This window comes from Pithys albifrons, chromosome 16, assembly GCF_047495875.1.
Source record: "Pithys albifrons albifrons isolate INPA30051 chromosome 16, PitAlb_v1, whole genome shotgun sequence".
Classification (NCBI taxonomy): Eukaryota; Metazoa; Chordata; class Aves; order Passeriformes; family Thamnophilidae; genus Pithys; species Pithys albifrons.
Genome location: NC_092473.1, coordinates 575,311 through 591,105, shown reverse-complemented (window position 1 = coordinate 591,105; position 15,795 = coordinate 575,311). Strand labels below are relative to the sequence as shown.

The 15,795-nt window shown below is 53.3% G+C and overlaps 1 protein-coding gene across 1 annotated transcript in view; it reads right to left on the bottom strand.

Moving 5' to 3' along the window:
• WDR90 (WD repeat domain 90) overlaps window positions 1-15,773 on the bottom strand; it is a 31,818-nt gene extending 16,045 nt beyond the window's left edge. Inside the window, exons 1-20 of the mRNA XM_071571601.1 lie at window positions 15,744-15,773; window positions 14,266-14,360; window positions 14,000-14,176; window positions 13,580-13,709; window positions 12,805-12,975; window positions 11,490-11,613; window positions 11,100-11,167; window positions 10,902-11,005; window positions 9,499-9,720; window positions 8,798-8,866; window positions 7,697-7,807; window positions 7,462-7,607; window positions 7,141-7,198; window positions 5,618-5,736; window positions 5,072-5,233; window positions 4,258-4,385; window positions 2,917-3,033; window positions 2,159-2,394; window positions 1,624-1,763; window positions 996-1,126 (exon numbers count right to left, since the gene is read on the bottom strand). Coding sequence (XP_071427702.1) covers window positions 996-1,126; window positions 1,624-1,763; window positions 2,159-2,394; window positions 2,917-3,033; window positions 4,258-4,385; window positions 5,072-5,233; window positions 5,618-5,736; window positions 7,141-7,198; window positions 7,462-7,607; window positions 7,697-7,807; window positions 8,798-8,866; window positions 9,499-9,720; window positions 10,902-11,005; window positions 11,100-11,167; window positions 11,490-11,613; window positions 12,805-12,975; window positions 13,580-13,709; window positions 14,000-14,176; window positions 14,266-14,360; window positions 15,744-15,753 — 2,518 coding nt within the window. The 5' untranslated portion in view covers window positions 15,754-15,773. The remainder of the gene's footprint in view (window positions 1-995; window positions 1,127-1,623; window positions 1,764-2,158; window positions 2,395-2,916; window positions 3,034-4,257; window positions 4,386-5,071; window positions 5,234-5,617; window positions 5,737-7,140; window positions 7,199-7,461; window positions 7,608-7,696; window positions 7,808-8,797; window positions 8,867-9,498; window positions 9,721-10,901; window positions 11,006-11,099; window positions 11,168-11,489; window positions 11,614-12,804; window positions 12,976-13,579; window positions 13,710-13,999; window positions 14,177-14,265; window positions 14,361-15,743) is intronic.
• Window positions 15,774-15,795: the final 22 nt, after the last annotated feature.

Here is a 15,795-nt window from a genome sequence, read left to right as displayed (position 1 = left end):
CTCATTTCCAAAGTGTACATTAAATGTGACACTAATTTTTCCAAACTGCCTGGTCCCTCCCTGCCTCCAGCTCTCCAACAGCACAGAGCAGCTCTGCTGCAGGCAGGGTTAGGGCAACAATCCACTTCAAAGAAATTAAACTGCACGTGCATAGAATGAAAGGAGTCAGGGCTTAGGCATGAATCCAGTGATTCCAGCACATTCATGAAATCATTACACCAAGCAGGCTGAGAGGGTTTGAGCCAGGACAGGTAGGTTTTTGCTCACACAGAAGGTACAAACCCAAATGACTGAACTATAAAAATCACAGAATCATTAAGGATAGATGTAATCTTATATACACAAATCATAGAATCATAGATTGATCTTGGCTGGAAAAGCCCTCTGAGATCATCGAATCCAGCCATTTCCTCAGCACTGCCAAGGCCACCACTAACCCATGTCCCCAGGTGCCACACCCACACAGCTTTTAAATCTCTCCAGGGATGGGGACTCCACCACTGCCCTGGGCAGCTGTGCCAGGGCTGGACAGCCCTTTCCAGTAAGGAATTTTCCCCATATCCAATTTAAACCTCCTCTGGCACAACCTGAGGCCATTTCCTCTTGTCCTATCCCTTGTTCCCTGGAGCAGAGCCCCACCCGCCCCGGCTCCCACTCCTGGCAGGGATTGCAAAGAGTGAGAAGGTCCCCCCTGAGCCTCCTTTTCTCCAGATTGAGCCCCCCCAGCTCCCTCAGCTGCTCCTGCTGCTCCAGCCCCTTCCCAGCTCTGTTCCCTTCCCTGGACACACTCCAGCCTTTCCATGTCTTTCTTGTCATGAGGGGCCCAGAAGTGTCCCCAGGTCTGGAGGTGCCTCAGCAGTGCCAGCACAGGGGGAAAGGACACAGCTCAGAAGGTTCATTGGGAAATCTCTCTCTAGGCAGACTGAGTTTATTTTGGCTTTGGTGTCTGTGACAATAAAAGAAAGAAGAAAGGCAACCACAAACCCCTGTCTTACCCAGGACCCTCAGGATGTGGCTTTTCTGTGCCACACACTTGTATAGAGCCAGAGTGCCCTGCAAACAGGAGCTGAACATGAAATTGCCATCTGGAGAGAAGGTCAGCCCAGTGATCGAGGAGCGGTGCTGCCTGAAAGGCAGAAAACATGGGAAAAGGGAGGAGAAAAAGCAGAGACAGAGGAAACAGTAGCGACATTGAGCGCAACATAGTGAAGAACCCAGAAAAAAATAATCAGGGCCAGGGCAGGACCCCACCCTGCTCACACCTGCAGCAGCCCAGGACAACCAACTTATTGGAAAACCAAGCAGCACTTCAGCCTGGATGGAACCTGCTCCCTCTCCCATTGGAGCACCCTCTGCTCTGCACCAAGGCTTGCAAGGGGTCCTTGCTCAGCTGCTCTCTAGGACAAGATCTTTCCCACTGCTGTCCCACAGGAAATCACAAAGAAAGACCTCATGGCCTTCACAGGTCAGGCTTTCACCACCCGGAGCCTCAGCACCGCTTCTGCCCAAACTCCACCCATCTGGGACCTGAGGGTTGTCCAGCTTCATGATCATCCTTGTGCCTCTTTTTTATCACCAGGACACCCAGTTAGACCCAGCATAGCTTCCACTCCAAACACTCACTTGTGCTCCAGCAGGAGATCAGAGGCAGCCAAGCTGAAGGTCCGCACCATCCCGCTGGCAAATCCACAGGCCAGGATCTTCCAGGTCGGGTGGAAAGCCACAGCACACGGTGTTTCTGCTGCAGCTGCAAAGTCATACAGCTGCAGGGAAGAGACACCACAGGCATGAAGCTGGATAAAGCTGGAGCTGCAGCTGGACCCAACAATTAAACAGGCTCAGACCTCCACCACAAGTGTGTCCTTGATCCTGCCTGGATGGATCTAAAGCCCAGTGAAGTCCTGGGTCTTTGGGCATTTAGATAAGGCCCTTGAGTATTATGCTTTGTGCTGAAAATCAACATTCAAAAGATGGAGGAAAAGAAAGTACTTCAGAACTCCATAATAACAAAATATTTCTTGCCCATGGTACCCTCTCATGCTTGAGGGAGCACTTCAGGGCTCATGAACTGTGGAGCTTTGATAAATTAGACCAAACAGGGACAAGGGAGACTATTCATAAATGTGAGACACCTCCTGACTCCTGCTGTCTCACCTACCTGCTGCATGGAGACAAGGTCCCACACTCGGATGGTGTTGTCCTGGGACACTGTTGCTATCTGCTTCCGAATGCCCCCCACCGAGAATCCCAGCACAGCGCCCTTGTGGGAGCGCATGAGGGTGTTGTAGTCCCGGGACTGGATATCCACATAGCCCAGGTTCCCACTGGCTGTCGTGCACAAGACTTTGTGGCTGTCAGGGCTGATGGAGACAGAACTCACTGGAGCCTCATGCTCTGGGGAAAGACACAGGAGTCAGGAAATCCCTCTGGGAAAGACATGGTGGCAGCTGCTGGAATACAGCTATGAAGCCAGATTCCCATTTAGGAAAGCAATGTCCACAGGAATGAGCAGCCCATGACCTGGAGACTGAACACTTGCAGCAGTGTTTAGTAACAAATTAGTCTCTGCCCTTTCTAAAGCCCCTGGTTCTGCTGTTACAGTGATTGTTTTCAAAAAGAGTCAAGAACTGCTCAACTTCTCCCCTAATTTTTTTATGGACAGATGAGCCATGGATACAAGAGCACAGAAATCAAGATGGAAGGTCTGCTCTCTCCCATGAGATCCTGCCTTTCTCCTATGACGTACAAGAATGGACATGAGTAACTACCATTGAAGACTTTTGAGCCAGTCAGCCCTGGAGACAGCACACATAAAACATGTCCTGGTTCATGAGAATTGCTTTAGGACCTGTGGCAGTGGAGCTCTGGATTTGCAGCAGCTGTGGAGCTCAGGCACGAACTCACAGCTCTACTCACCTGCCTCTAAGACAACGGCTGAGAAGTCCAGTGGCCACAGCCGCACGTAGCCATCCTCCGATCCCGTGGCACAGAAGGTCAAGGACATGCTAATGCTGTTTATAGCGATCCCAGGGCCTGAAAACCCAAAAACCCACACCTTGTACAGATGGAACAAGAAAACTCAACCTGGGTAGTAGCCCCATCCAAGGGCTGAGTCCAGGGCTGCACCCTCACCTGCAGCTGGAGGAGCCAGGAATCCCACAGTGACTGAAAGAACAGGCTGAAAGGTCTCAGCCAGCCCTTCTCAGGGCTCAAAACTTCTCTTTACCATCGTGAAACTCCGCAGGCACAGAAAATTCCTACCCCTTGTTAAATCCTACCACATTTTTGCCTCAAACAGGATCCTGGAGCAAGGGATGTCTCAGATTAACTGCCTGAGATACAAACCCTTCCATTTCCATGTCCCAGATCCTCTCTGCAGACACTGGGATTTTTTGATTGAGAGAATCATTAAGGTTGGAAAAGCTCCTTCAGTCCAACCACTGCCAAGGCCACCACCAAACCATGTCCCCAGGGGCCACATCCACAGTTTTGAACATTTCTGGGATGGAGTGGGGAGCTTGTTCCAACGCCTGACCACACTTTCAGTGAAGGAATTTTCCCCAATATCCAATATAAACTTAGGCATAAAGGCCTTTGGTCAGAGCCAGCAGAGTTACCAAGAGGACACCAAGGACATGGTTTCATTTCCTCTTGGGCCTTTTCTTGCCCAAGAGGTGAGAACTGCAGTTACGCACGCACCTCTCAAAGGGCATGTTCTTTATTAATTAGCTCAATTTGATAAAGCAAACTATGCACTAAGATTTAAGACATCAGAGCAAATCCACTTGAAAGTGAATTCTTCCCACTTTTCAAGTTAATGGAATAGCTGAAAGCTGGACTGACATATAGCACCAGAGATTCCCCAAATGCTCTGCAAGGGCTGAATAATGAAAAAATCCTAAAATTCATATTTTTTGTTGGTTTGCTTAGGTTTTTTTCCATCTCTCCATTAAGCCTTCCATCAGCAAATGAAGACCTTGTTTCATGTTTCTAAAAGTGGTGTTTCTCTGAAAGTGCAATCAGCATTTAAAATGCTAAAATATTTCTTAAAACGATACTTTGCTGCACTAAGGAAAATTATTTGCAGTCCATATAAGAGGCAAATAGCAATGATCTAATCAACCCAAAATAACCAGTAGCAGTAGGTAAAGAGCTGGTTTGTTTGAGCAGGGATGTGTTTGAACTCATTTCTGATCCTGATGGTTGTCAAGGTGCTCCCTGGCTGGTCAGCCCAGCCCCTCCTGCAGGTGCTCCCACCTGAGCTGCTCCCTGCCTGCTCCTGCCCGTGTTCCCAGGGCTGTGCTGGCAGCAGCTGCCTCGCGCTCCGCACCGACACGTTCTTGTAATCCACCTCCAGCACGTGGCCACTCTTGCTGCAGACAAAGCTGTAAGAAAACCAGGAGATCTGTATAGTAAAAAAACAGCTTGCTTTACCTGTTAAACTGGTTTGCCCATGGAAAATGATCCCAGTTCACAGTGAGAGGTCAACTAGGTGTCCAAGTGTTCCATGTGCTACCCCACACATCTCCAACCAAATCAGAGCTTCCTATTCAATTTCCCGACCCTCTGAAACATATATTAGCAAGAGAGCTAAAAACCTTGGCATAGAGTCCAGAAAGGAGCCTCTCCCTGCTACAGGCTGGCTGAGCCAACAGCTCTGCCTTGGTGGGACCATGTGTAGTGGCAACAAAGGTCTAGCACTGATGATGAAAATAAAACAACAACCAAGTGTGTGTCTGGCTGTATGCAAGAGGATGTGTTCCAGCTCCTCCTGCTGCCAGAGAAAGCTCCAGTTGAGGAGAAAATCCCTAAATATGGCAAAGCATCAGTATAGCGAGAGCAAACAGCCCCTTCTTGGGCTGTTTTGAATGCAGCCAAATGTCTTTTGGGAAGTGACAGGTGCTGAGGAGGGGAGAGACTCCCCCAGCTCCAGGAGGCACCCGTATGTTGCAGGGAGAATGCAAGCAAAACACCGTGGTCATGCAGAGGGGGAAGGAGGATGCCGAGCAGGGAGAACACAGAGCTCCCTCCCGGCAGCTTCCCCAGGACAGGTGACGGTGACAGCCCTTACAGCGAACGGTCCTCCGGCTCCGGCGCGGCCACAGGCCCCTCCTCGAAGGCCAGGTCGGTGAACTCCAGGGAATGGTACTTGCCCAGGCTGACAGGACACGAGCGCAGGGCCCCGCGCCGCACGCGCCACAGCCTGATGTTGTCCCGGCCACACGACACCATCCTGTCGCAGGAGAGACGGCGTGAGGAGCAGAGCAGAGCTCCCCAAGCCCCCTGTGAAAGCTCAGTGTCACAGGGCCACCTAACAGACCAAGAACAGGAATGGCAACCAGATGGCTGCAGCACCATGATTCCCCCTGCAGCCATGCCAAAATCATGGAATGGTTGGGTTGGAAGGGACCTTAAAGACCATCTAGTTCCCATCCAGTCTATGGGCAGGGACACTTTCCACCAGCCTGGGTTGCTCCAAGCCCCTTCCAGCCTGGCCTTGGACACTTCCAGGGATGGGGGAGCCACAGCTCTGGGCAATGCATGCCAGGGCCTCCCTTCCCTCCCCCTCCCCAATATCTAAGAATCAATGTTCCTGATTTATTTTCTTTGCACATACCTGGTCTCATCAAAGAAAGCGATCTTCAAGGCCTGTATGTCCACATCTGTGTGTGCTTTGGCCAGCACAGCCACCCCTGCACCACGGGTCACCTGAGCAGTGCTCCACACCACCACCAACTGAAGCACAAAAACACGATGGAAGAGCTGCTTGTAACCTTTGCAGCAGAAGAGCTTTTCATCCAGCAGCTGCTCCACAGCTAGGCATAAAATACTGATAATAGAGCTGGAGCAGGGGAAATAAAACCTCTTGCCCAGAGGGTTTAGGACAGTCCAACAGATTTGCAAAGCTTCATTGCAATATCCTTGTCTGCAACCCATAATTATAGGGTCTAAATCCCAGGGCTGCCTGGCAACAGGGCTCAGACTTGGAAACAAAATCCAGAGAGGAACAGGAACTCTGCCTGCTGGGATATAGGAGCTGTACCAAGGCTGAGGAAGCAGGAGGTAGCACATGGCCACTGCTCTGGTTGTCCCAGCCTATGCTTCAGTGCAGGTCTATGTGTCCTCAGTGCTCGTCTCCGGGGGCAGGAGTCAAACCCTCTCCCAAAGGAAAAGGGGCAGATGGCTGAAGAAATGCAGGTGGATGCTCTGCATTCCAGAACAGCGTTAAAACCCAACACAGGATCACCTCAGAAGCTGGGATGGGCTGACACATCACCCTGGGAGAGGTGCTCCCCCAGCACTCCCTGTTCTCCCACTCTTCTTTCACCCCTTTGATTCCTCCTCCCCATAGTTTCAGTTCACCAGCTTGTACCAGGATCAGAGAATGCTGCCACATGCTGGGAAAGACATTGTGTTCTTTCCTGCAATTAGCAATGGCACAGCTAATTGCTGGTGGTCATCAGTAAAGGATCAGTGGATGAAAACACTTCCACTGACAAAACAAAGCCCCAGTCCCACGAAACAAGTTTATTTTTGACTGCTCCACATGGGTTCTGCGTCATCCCCCAGATACATCAGTGGGCGGCAGCTCCAGCACCTGACAGCCCTCCCTGCAGCAATGCTCAGAGCTGAAAGATTAAACTTCACATCTTGCCTTAAATGCTATTAAAATAAAGGGGTTTGGGGCTCCAGTCAGTGCTGAACCTCCTATTACAATTTCTATGTGCTCGCAAGGCTGCCAGCTCAAAACACCACCCAAACACGTGCCACCCTCAGAAGGGCTGCAGAGGTGGGAATGTGGCACATGAGCCTCCCATGATCCCTGCAGGGTGTGGGCACAGTCACATCACCCTACCTGGGCTCCTGGCTGGGAACACACCAGGGACACAAAAGCCCCAAAGCACAATCCCAGCAAGTCTCTCCAGCTGATTCTGAAAGAATTTGTTCGCTTGCAGCTGAGGAATGTGTGTGTGAACACCCACAAGCATCAGGCAGAAGGGAAGTATTTTCTAGGCAGATAACGATGAAGGGATCTCCCTCAAGAACATGTACAGGAAAGCCCAGAACAGAGGTTGGACTGCTAAATAACTACAGAATCTGGGAGAACAGCTACCTCCCAATCCAAATCTCAGCTCTCACCGTTTTGCCATGCCCGTCCTTCCCAACTCCACACAGAACGGCTCCACTGTGAGAAAAGCTGCAAGAAGAGGCACCTGGTCAAACACAGCTCCTTGCATCCTGATTGCATCCCAGTAGGGGATAAAAGGGAGCAAGTTGTAGAGATGTGGAGACAGCAAGACCTGAGGGATAAGCTCAGGAGGGAGCTGGCAGCATATGCAGGACGGCTGCCAGCTGGTCTTGGTGACAAACACTTGCAGCTCTGATTCATTCCTGCTTTGTCATTCAGGAATAGCACAGAAAAACCTCTGTGCTGCAACACTGCACCCAGCCGAAACCTACCTGAGGGACCAGAGGGAGTGGACATTTGTTTTGAACACAGAAAGGCAGGTGCCCGTGGGGAAGTCCCAGAGGCGCCCCAGGCTCCGGGGCCCAGCCTGCGCCGAGGCCAGCAAGGTGCTGCTCCCGTTGAAGGCCAGTGCTGACACCTGTGGGGAGCACCAGTTGAGAGGATACCAGGGGACATCTGGGCTGCAAGGACAACACTGCCGTCAGGCTTTGGAAGGGTTACACTCACCTTGTCTGTGTGGCCAAGGAAAAACCTCTGCTCACCGGTCCGGACCTGCAGGGTGACGATGACGGCGTGGCAGGGATACACCACCGCGGTGTTGTCCTGTGTCCACAGCGCCTGCAGCACCAAGACAGGAAGGACAGCGCTCCAGAAGTGCCCCAGCTCCTACGCAGAGATTTCCTTCCCATACCTGGAAGTGTCCAAGGCCAGGTTGGCTGGGGTTGGAGCAACCTTGGATAGTGAAAAGTGTCCCGGCCCATGGCTGGGGGTTGGAACTGAATGAGCTTTAAGGTCCCTTCCCTACTATGTGAATAGGAGATCCAAGGAAAACTACGTTGTTGACAGAGCGTTGAACTGACTGACCCAAAACAATCCCTTCTTTACCCTAACACAGAGCACAAACAAGGCCCAGTGCCCCATGGAAATAATCCAAAACACAGCCCTTCCTTTCCAGCCTCCAAAAAAGCCCATGAGTTTTAACATATTAGAAAAAAGCCGTGAAATTTGGTGAAGGGAATGGAGCACAAGTCTGATGAGGAACAGCTGAGGGAGCTGGGGGGCTCAGCCTGGAGAAAAGGAGTGACCTTCTCACTCTCTGCAACTCCGTGACAGGAAGGTAGAGTTAGGTGGGAGTCAGGCTCTGCACCCAGGGAACAAGGGAGAGGATGAGAGGAAACGGCCTCAAGTTGTGCCAGGGGAGGTTTAAATTTGATATAGCGAAAATTTCTTCAGTGAAAGGGTGGTCAGGCCCTGGCACAGCTGCCCAAGGCAGTGGTAGAGCCCCTGTCTCTGGAGGCACTTAAAAGACATGTAGACGTGGCACTCGGGGACATGGGTTAGTGGTGGCCTTGGCAGTGCTGAGGGAATTTGGACTTGATGATCTTGGGAGGGCTTTTCCATCTTATGATTTTGTCTAAAAGGCCCAATAATTTCTAATCACCATCATAACAGCAGAACACTCATGCACAAACATATGCTCAACCCCATCTGCTTTGAGATCCTTTTCCACATCCAGCAATGTATTTCAGGTGTCTTTCACACCTCCTAAAAACAAAACCCCGATCATGTGATGAGAGAGCCACTCCCCAAACCATCCGAGCTACTGACCCATTTGGTGCTGCAGCCTCCAAAGCCAATAATCATTCTCAGCTTCAGGATGGGATCTGGGAAGAGCCTCTGGAAAAAAAAACCCAGCACCATCATGCTCAGAGCTGAGTTGAGGTCCTTCACCCACAAGGCATCCCTGTCCCCAGTGCTCATTTCTCTCTGAAGCACAGAGGCAGTTTTGGGTCTCTCCTGCCAGGGGGGACAACTTTAAAGTATTTAACCTGGCTGAGTCAAACCTGGCAGGCAGGAGGAGCTGGGGTTTCCTGGTGTTAAGCAGCTATCCCACCCAAGCTGGGGGGATATAGCCAGCCCTTCCCATGGGCAGGGACATCTTCCACTAGACCAGGTTGCTCCCAGCCCCATCCAACCTGGCCTTGAACACTTCTGGGGCTGTCCTCTTATCCTGCAGGCCAGGACTTACCTGTGGGATGGCACACCTGGGCCAAAGCCCTTTCTGTGCACACTGTGGGCAGCTGTAAATACATTATTGGCTTAAGCTCAGCATGTTTGAACATGGGACTCCCTTTTCAAGGCAAGTAAGGTACTAGCAGAAAAGGAAACTGCTAATCAGAAAATAGTTAACATCTTCTGGACTCTGGAACTCCAGCCTGAACTTTGTGTTCCCTTTCTCACTTCTGGGCTCTCAAGAATCAGAAATAAGCACTGCAAAGCCACCTTGAGCTCCTCAGTGCTTCACCCACCTCCTCTGAGCTGGTGGGGACACCTCGGGTGGTCCGGCCACCCCTCTGATGAGCACAGACATGGATGCCACCACTGCTGGGTGGTGGTGGCTGCCCAGTGTACCCTCCACTGTGTGGTCTCTGGTTCTCCTCTAGCTCCAGGTCCCCAGCAGGCACAGCTCTCAGGGCTGTCAGGTGAACCTCAGGGATGTTTTTTGTGATTCCAGGAGACCGGCATGGCACCTGAGAATGAGCCTCAGAGAGAGCTTAGTCCTCCTCCCAGCACCCTCCACCTCATGTGGGGGCAGAGACAGGGAGACACCCATGTCTCTCCTGATGACTGTTCACAGGATGAAACAATGTGGAGGAAGAGCAGCCCTGTGGAGACCTGGTTTGGCCAGGTGTGTTAACCAGCTACTCTCCCTATGCTCCTAGTGTTGACCATGCATAGTTCATCTCTTCCAAACAGAAAACCAGAGCCCCAGAAAAGATCCAGCCCTGAACAGGAAGACTTGACCCCTCTCCACTGAGCAGAGGAGGTCTAAAGCAGCCAGCCAGCTCAACCCATCCCAGTTCATCACAGGTCATAGAATCACCAAATACTCTGAGTGGGAAGGAACCCACAAGGATCATCCAGTCCAACTTCTGGCCCCGCACAGACACCACAACAATCCCACCATGTCCTGGTGTCCAAACATTCCTTGAACTCTGGCAGCCTTGGGGCCGTGCCCACTGCCCTGGGAGCCTGGTCAGTGCCCACCACCCTCTGGGGGAAGAGCCTTTCCCTGAGATTCAGACTACCCCTGCCCTGACCATTCCCTCGGGTCCTGTCCCAGGTCACAGAGTGCAGAGATCGGAGCTGCCCCTCCACTGCCCCTTGTGAGAACCCGATGAGGTCTGTGCTCAATCTCCTCAAGGCTGACCAGACCAAGTGCCTTCAGCCACCCCTCATACGGCTCTATTCCCCTCTAGACCCTTCACTATCTTCATGGCCCTCCTTTGGACATTCACTAATAAGGAGAGGTTGTGCTCCTCATTTTCTCCCTCTCCATGGCATGAGGATGGCTTCCCCCAATCCCTCGCCAAACACTCATCACCACACTGGTTAGCCAGTCTGGACATCAGGTCCCACATCAGCATGAGTGGGAAAGGGGAAATTAGGAAAAGGACAGTTGCCTACAGTCCCAGCAATCCCAACTCCATGCAATGCTCTGCTCCTCGAGGACATTGATCATGTTCCTGAGCCTCCAGACCTCATTTCCTACCAGTAATTTGAAGACACAACTATCTGTGGTCACCAGACCATACCCAGATCAGCTGCCAGACAAGCAGCTTTGACATCTTAAATAAAGACACAGATGGAGACAAAAACTCCATAGGAAACATAAAGGAAGTTGCTGCAGCCTCCTCCACAATGCACTTACAGCTTTTGGACTGGTCTTGTGGTGCGTGAGGGACAGGCGGTCACACACTGCCCTGGTGAGTGTCACTGGTGGGGGCAGCTGGGGGACAGGCTTCTCCAAGACTCCTGGGGGATACAAAGAGCAGGTCAGGCTCTTTGGGAAACCCAGGGCACCCAGTCAGGGTGGCTCAGCCTTGGCTGCTGTCCCCAGCATTCCTACCTGCCACAGGACTGGGACAGCCCTTCTGGATGGAGTCATAGGGCAGCTTGAACTCCCCGGATGGGAACCTGAGCAACATTAGAGGAAGGCACTGAGTAATTAGGATACTGTATTGGCACCTGGGAACATCTCGTGGTAACTCAGGCCTGGCACAAAGGCCTCTTCAGTCTCCTATAAGATTCCCCCTTTTTCCCCATCATCCCCCAAAGATAGGGATACCAAAGGCAGATGGTACTAACAACACCTAAATTCTGGAGTTGAAGGGACCAAAGTGCCCATTCGGGTCTCAGGTTCCCTCCAATTTGGCATTCCTCAAGTGGCATTATCCATCCTGGCTTCCCCTGGGGAGTGGGAATCAGGGAGCAGTGAAGGGATGGAGACCAGCCATACCTGATGTAGTCGTAGAGGTCATGCCACTTCTCTCCCTTGGGCACAGGGAATGCCATTTCCCTTGGCATGGGAGCGATCCCGCGGCAGGCCAGGTCGGCGTGCCGGGCCTCAGAGAAGGTCACACCTGGCAGCACAGGGACGGACAGACACTGAGTGCTCCAGGCCTGTGGAGCTGGCTGAAATCACATTCCCTGTGGGACATGAGCACTAACCACTTCCCTCTTTGAGAACACCTGAGAAACAAAGATCCCAAGCCTGAGGAACAAACTAACACACCCTTGCACAGGTGGATTCCTAAAACCCTAAAGCTCCAAGGAAGAGCCCAGAGCATAAACCCTTGGATCCAAATCATAAACCCCCAGGCCCAAGATTCACTTAGTTCCTGTGCATTGATTCAGCAGTTTAACACGATTTGTGTTAAGGCTCTTTTCTCATTTTCTTGTCTTATTCTCTTAAAGAATTTTTAAATTTAGAAAAGTGAAACAGGAAAGCTTCATGAATCTAAAAGCAGCCTCTGAAACTTCCTCCCCACTGATGCTTTCCATCAGGCCAGGCAGTTCAGGCAAAATTCCAGCACAATAAAAAAAGGCAGAAACAAAGAGTTTGACCAAAGTATCTCTGCCCCACTGAGCAGGTGGATAGAACAAGTAGGTTAGAAGATTTTTGACACAAAAAAAGTACAAGCTCTTCCAGCTGATAAAAGCACAGGTCTTGGAAAGGCATGATGATACCTTTCTTTCTTTCTTTCCCCTGAAAAGAATTCTAACCTTGGAAAGATATTTAACTTTGATCATTTTGTTCACTTTTGCAGCTGGAAAATGAGAGGATACTTTCCTCCAGAGGTTAGGAGACTGTATTCCATTTCAGATTGCCTTCCAGTGCCTAAAGAGGCTCCAGGAGAGCTAGAGAGGGACTTTGGACAAAGACATGGAGCGACAGGACAAGAGGGAATGGCCTTAAGATGAAGGAGGGAAGGCTTAGATGGGATATTAGGAAGAAGTTCTTCTGTGTCAGGGTAGGCAGGCCCCAGCACAGGCTGCCAACAGAAGCTGTGGCTGCCCCATGCCTGGAAGTGTCCCGGACCAGGTTGGACAGGGCTTGGAGCAACCTGTGATAGTGGAAGGTGTCCCTGCCCATGTGGAAACTTAACATTGTACCAGGTATTTTGCCCTTTTTATCCATATCACAGAGCAACAGCAGCCCACTGCTCTGCCAGGGCTGCACAACCTCAGCTCTGAATGCCCATGGATCCCCCCCTGGCTGGGCTGGAGCCCCAGGAGAGACCCGAGGCCATCGCGAGGTCTCAGCTCCTCACCTGGGTCGAACACCAAGTCGCTGGTGCAGAGGTTCTTCACGAGCAGGTTGGAGCAGAGCTTGACAGCCTTGAGGTGGCTGTACCGGCGGTTGAGGTACCGGGAGAGGATGGAGGGGAGGTCAAGCACCAGGCACGTCCAGCGCACGTTGGTGGGGGCTGCTCCAGAGACACCTGGGGAGGAGAGTAGCAGGTGGGAACAGGGGTGGTAGGAAAAGATGCTACAGACATGGACCATGGACCTTGTGGGATTGGAGACACAAGACTCACATGGTTCAATAAAAAAGTATTTAACAGGCAAGATTCTCACCAGGCCTGTGCCAAGTAGGAAATGGGAAAACATGCCTTGTAGCTCAGGGGTGGGGAAGGACAGACAGGGAACCCCATTACCTCCATGGGATCATGCCTGGCCTGACACTGCACCCATTGCTCGGGAGAACAAGGATGAGTGACAGCCCTCCCAGGAGCTACAGCTCCAAGCTTCCAGATGTGGAGGACCTATTGCTCAGGCAGAATCCTGGAATGGTTTGGGTTGGGAGGGACTTTTAAAGACCATCATGTTCCAACCCCCTGCCATGGGCAGGGCCACTTTCCACTAGACGAGGTTGCTCCAAGCCCTGTCCACCCTGGTCTCGAACACTTCCACGGGGATGGGGTTGCCACAGCTTCTCTTCACCTTCCTCAAAGCCAGCAAGTAAACTTCTGAACTGAATTTATTTTCTAACAATTTATTCTGGTGGTGATGTGCCAGCTTAGCCCTGACCACACAGCTTCTCACCATGCTGGGACACAGCGTCACATGCCAAGTCCTTGGCTGCTCCACAGACGAAGGGGAACTGGAGCCAGGTGGCTGTGGATTTGAACTCCTTGAAGAGGTTGGAGAAGGAGATGCGAACCACCTGGTTTTCCTGGGAAGAGACTCACACAGAGCTTTAGTCACCCTGGTGGCTTCTGCAGGGAAGTGCTGCAGATGACAAGGCATGTAGCCATGTCTCCATCCCCTCCGTGTCCCCAGTCCCCAGGAGAGATGCCATGAGGATGCAAACCATCTCATGCTCGGCGCAACCCACCAGCACCAGCAGCAACAAAGACCAGTCAAGTTCTGTACCCTTCAAGACCACTGTTGCCACCCTCAGTCCTTCAAATAGCCAACAACACTAACAAGGCTCGTTTAACGAGGCCACTCCACGTCACCTACCTCAGTGGTGACATCCAGGTGAACGAGGAAGTGCTTGTGGGGCAGGGGTCTGAAGAGCAGGTAGAGGTAGCGCCCCGTTAGCCCCAGTGACTGCGTCCCAGCCCGTGGCAGCTGCAGGTAACTGCTGGCAGGGTTGGAGCCCTGGATCCGGTATATCGTTCCCTTCAGCCTCGTGTCCTTCCACAACCAGCGAAAAGGTGATGGGGGGTCAGTGCTGCCCACCCTTGGCCTGTGCCCCCACCCCATGGTGCCAGGCCCTGCCTTACCGTGAGGGCAGCCACATCCCCCTCCTTGGCAGAGTGCTTCCACTCCTCCACACGGAAGTGCTTGAAGATGTTCAGGTAGGGACGCTGCCACGCTGCTGGTACCGGCGTCAGTGCGGGGACAGTATCCCCACCTTGACACCCCCTGTTACCCTCTGCACTGGGAACCCCATGATGTCCCCATGTCCTGAGGTCCCCTGTTCTGTTGGCACCCCATTACTTGGGTGTTCTGAGTCTTCTCAATCCCTGGTACCACTATGCCCTGAGTCCTTCCAGCCCCAGTGACTACCCCACCACCTCCACATGCCAAGACCCCCCAGCCCCAGTGTCATCTCTGTGCCCTGAACGCAGTGACAGACCCAGTAAGCCCATGCTCTGAGCACCCTAGTGACACCCCTGGCATCCCCATGCTCCAAGCCTCCCCAAGCCAAGCTGCCCAGCCCCAGTGGCACCCACGTTATCTCTGTGCCCTGAGCCCCCCATGCCCTGAGCTCCCCAGGCCCAGCAACAGCCCTGTATTTCTGTGTCCAGAGCCCCCCAGATCCAGTGTTGATTCCACCTGTGATACCCCTGTTACCCCCCCACTCCGAGTCCCCTGTGCCTGGTGACAGTGTTCCGAGCCTTTCAGCCCCAGTGGTGACCCCAGTACCACCCTGATCCAGACCCTCACTGCCCCAGAGCCCACCTCACTCTCTGGTGACACCCTTGTTACCCCCGTGGTCTGAATCCCCCCGAGCCCCCACAAGCCCTGGCGATGCCGCCAGACTCCAGCGATGCTTCTGGTCCCCTTGTGTCCCCTCATCCCTGTGACACCCTCATTATCCCCATGCCCCACCCCAACCCGGGTGTCACCCATGGCACCCCCGTGTCCCCCATCCCCAGTGACACCCCCACGACCCTCCGTGCCCCCCTATTCGCAGTGACACCCCATGTCCTCCCCATCCCTGATGACGCCCTCTGTCCCCTCATGTCCCCCCATCCCCAGTGACACCCTGTGTCGTCCCCCCCAAACCCAGTGACACTCCGTGTCCCCTCCTGTCCCCTCCCCCTTCCCGGTGACACCCCGTGTTCCCCCCCCTCCCCCCGGTGACACCCCGTGTCCCACCCGTGTATTCCCCCCCCCCCCCGGTGACACCCCGTGTGTCCCTCTCCCCCCCTCCCCCCCGGTGACACCTCGTGTGTCCCTCCCCCCCCTCCCCCCGGTGACACCCCGTGTGTCCCTCCCCCCCCCCCCTCCCCCCGGTGACACCCCGCGTCCCCCCCCCCCTCCCCCCGGTGACACCCCGTGTCCCACCCGTGTCCCTCCCCTTCCCCAGTGACACCCCGTGTCCCACCCGTGTATTCCCCCCCCCCGGTGACACCCCGTGTGTCCCTCCCCCCCCTCCCCCCGGTGACACCCTGCGTCCCACCCGTGTCCCTCCCTTTCCCCAGTGACACCCCGTGTCCCACCCGTGTCCCCTCCTGTTCCCCCATCCCCGAACCTGCCGCCATGGCGCGCGCCGCCGCCTCAACCGTCCCGCCCGCGCGCGGCCA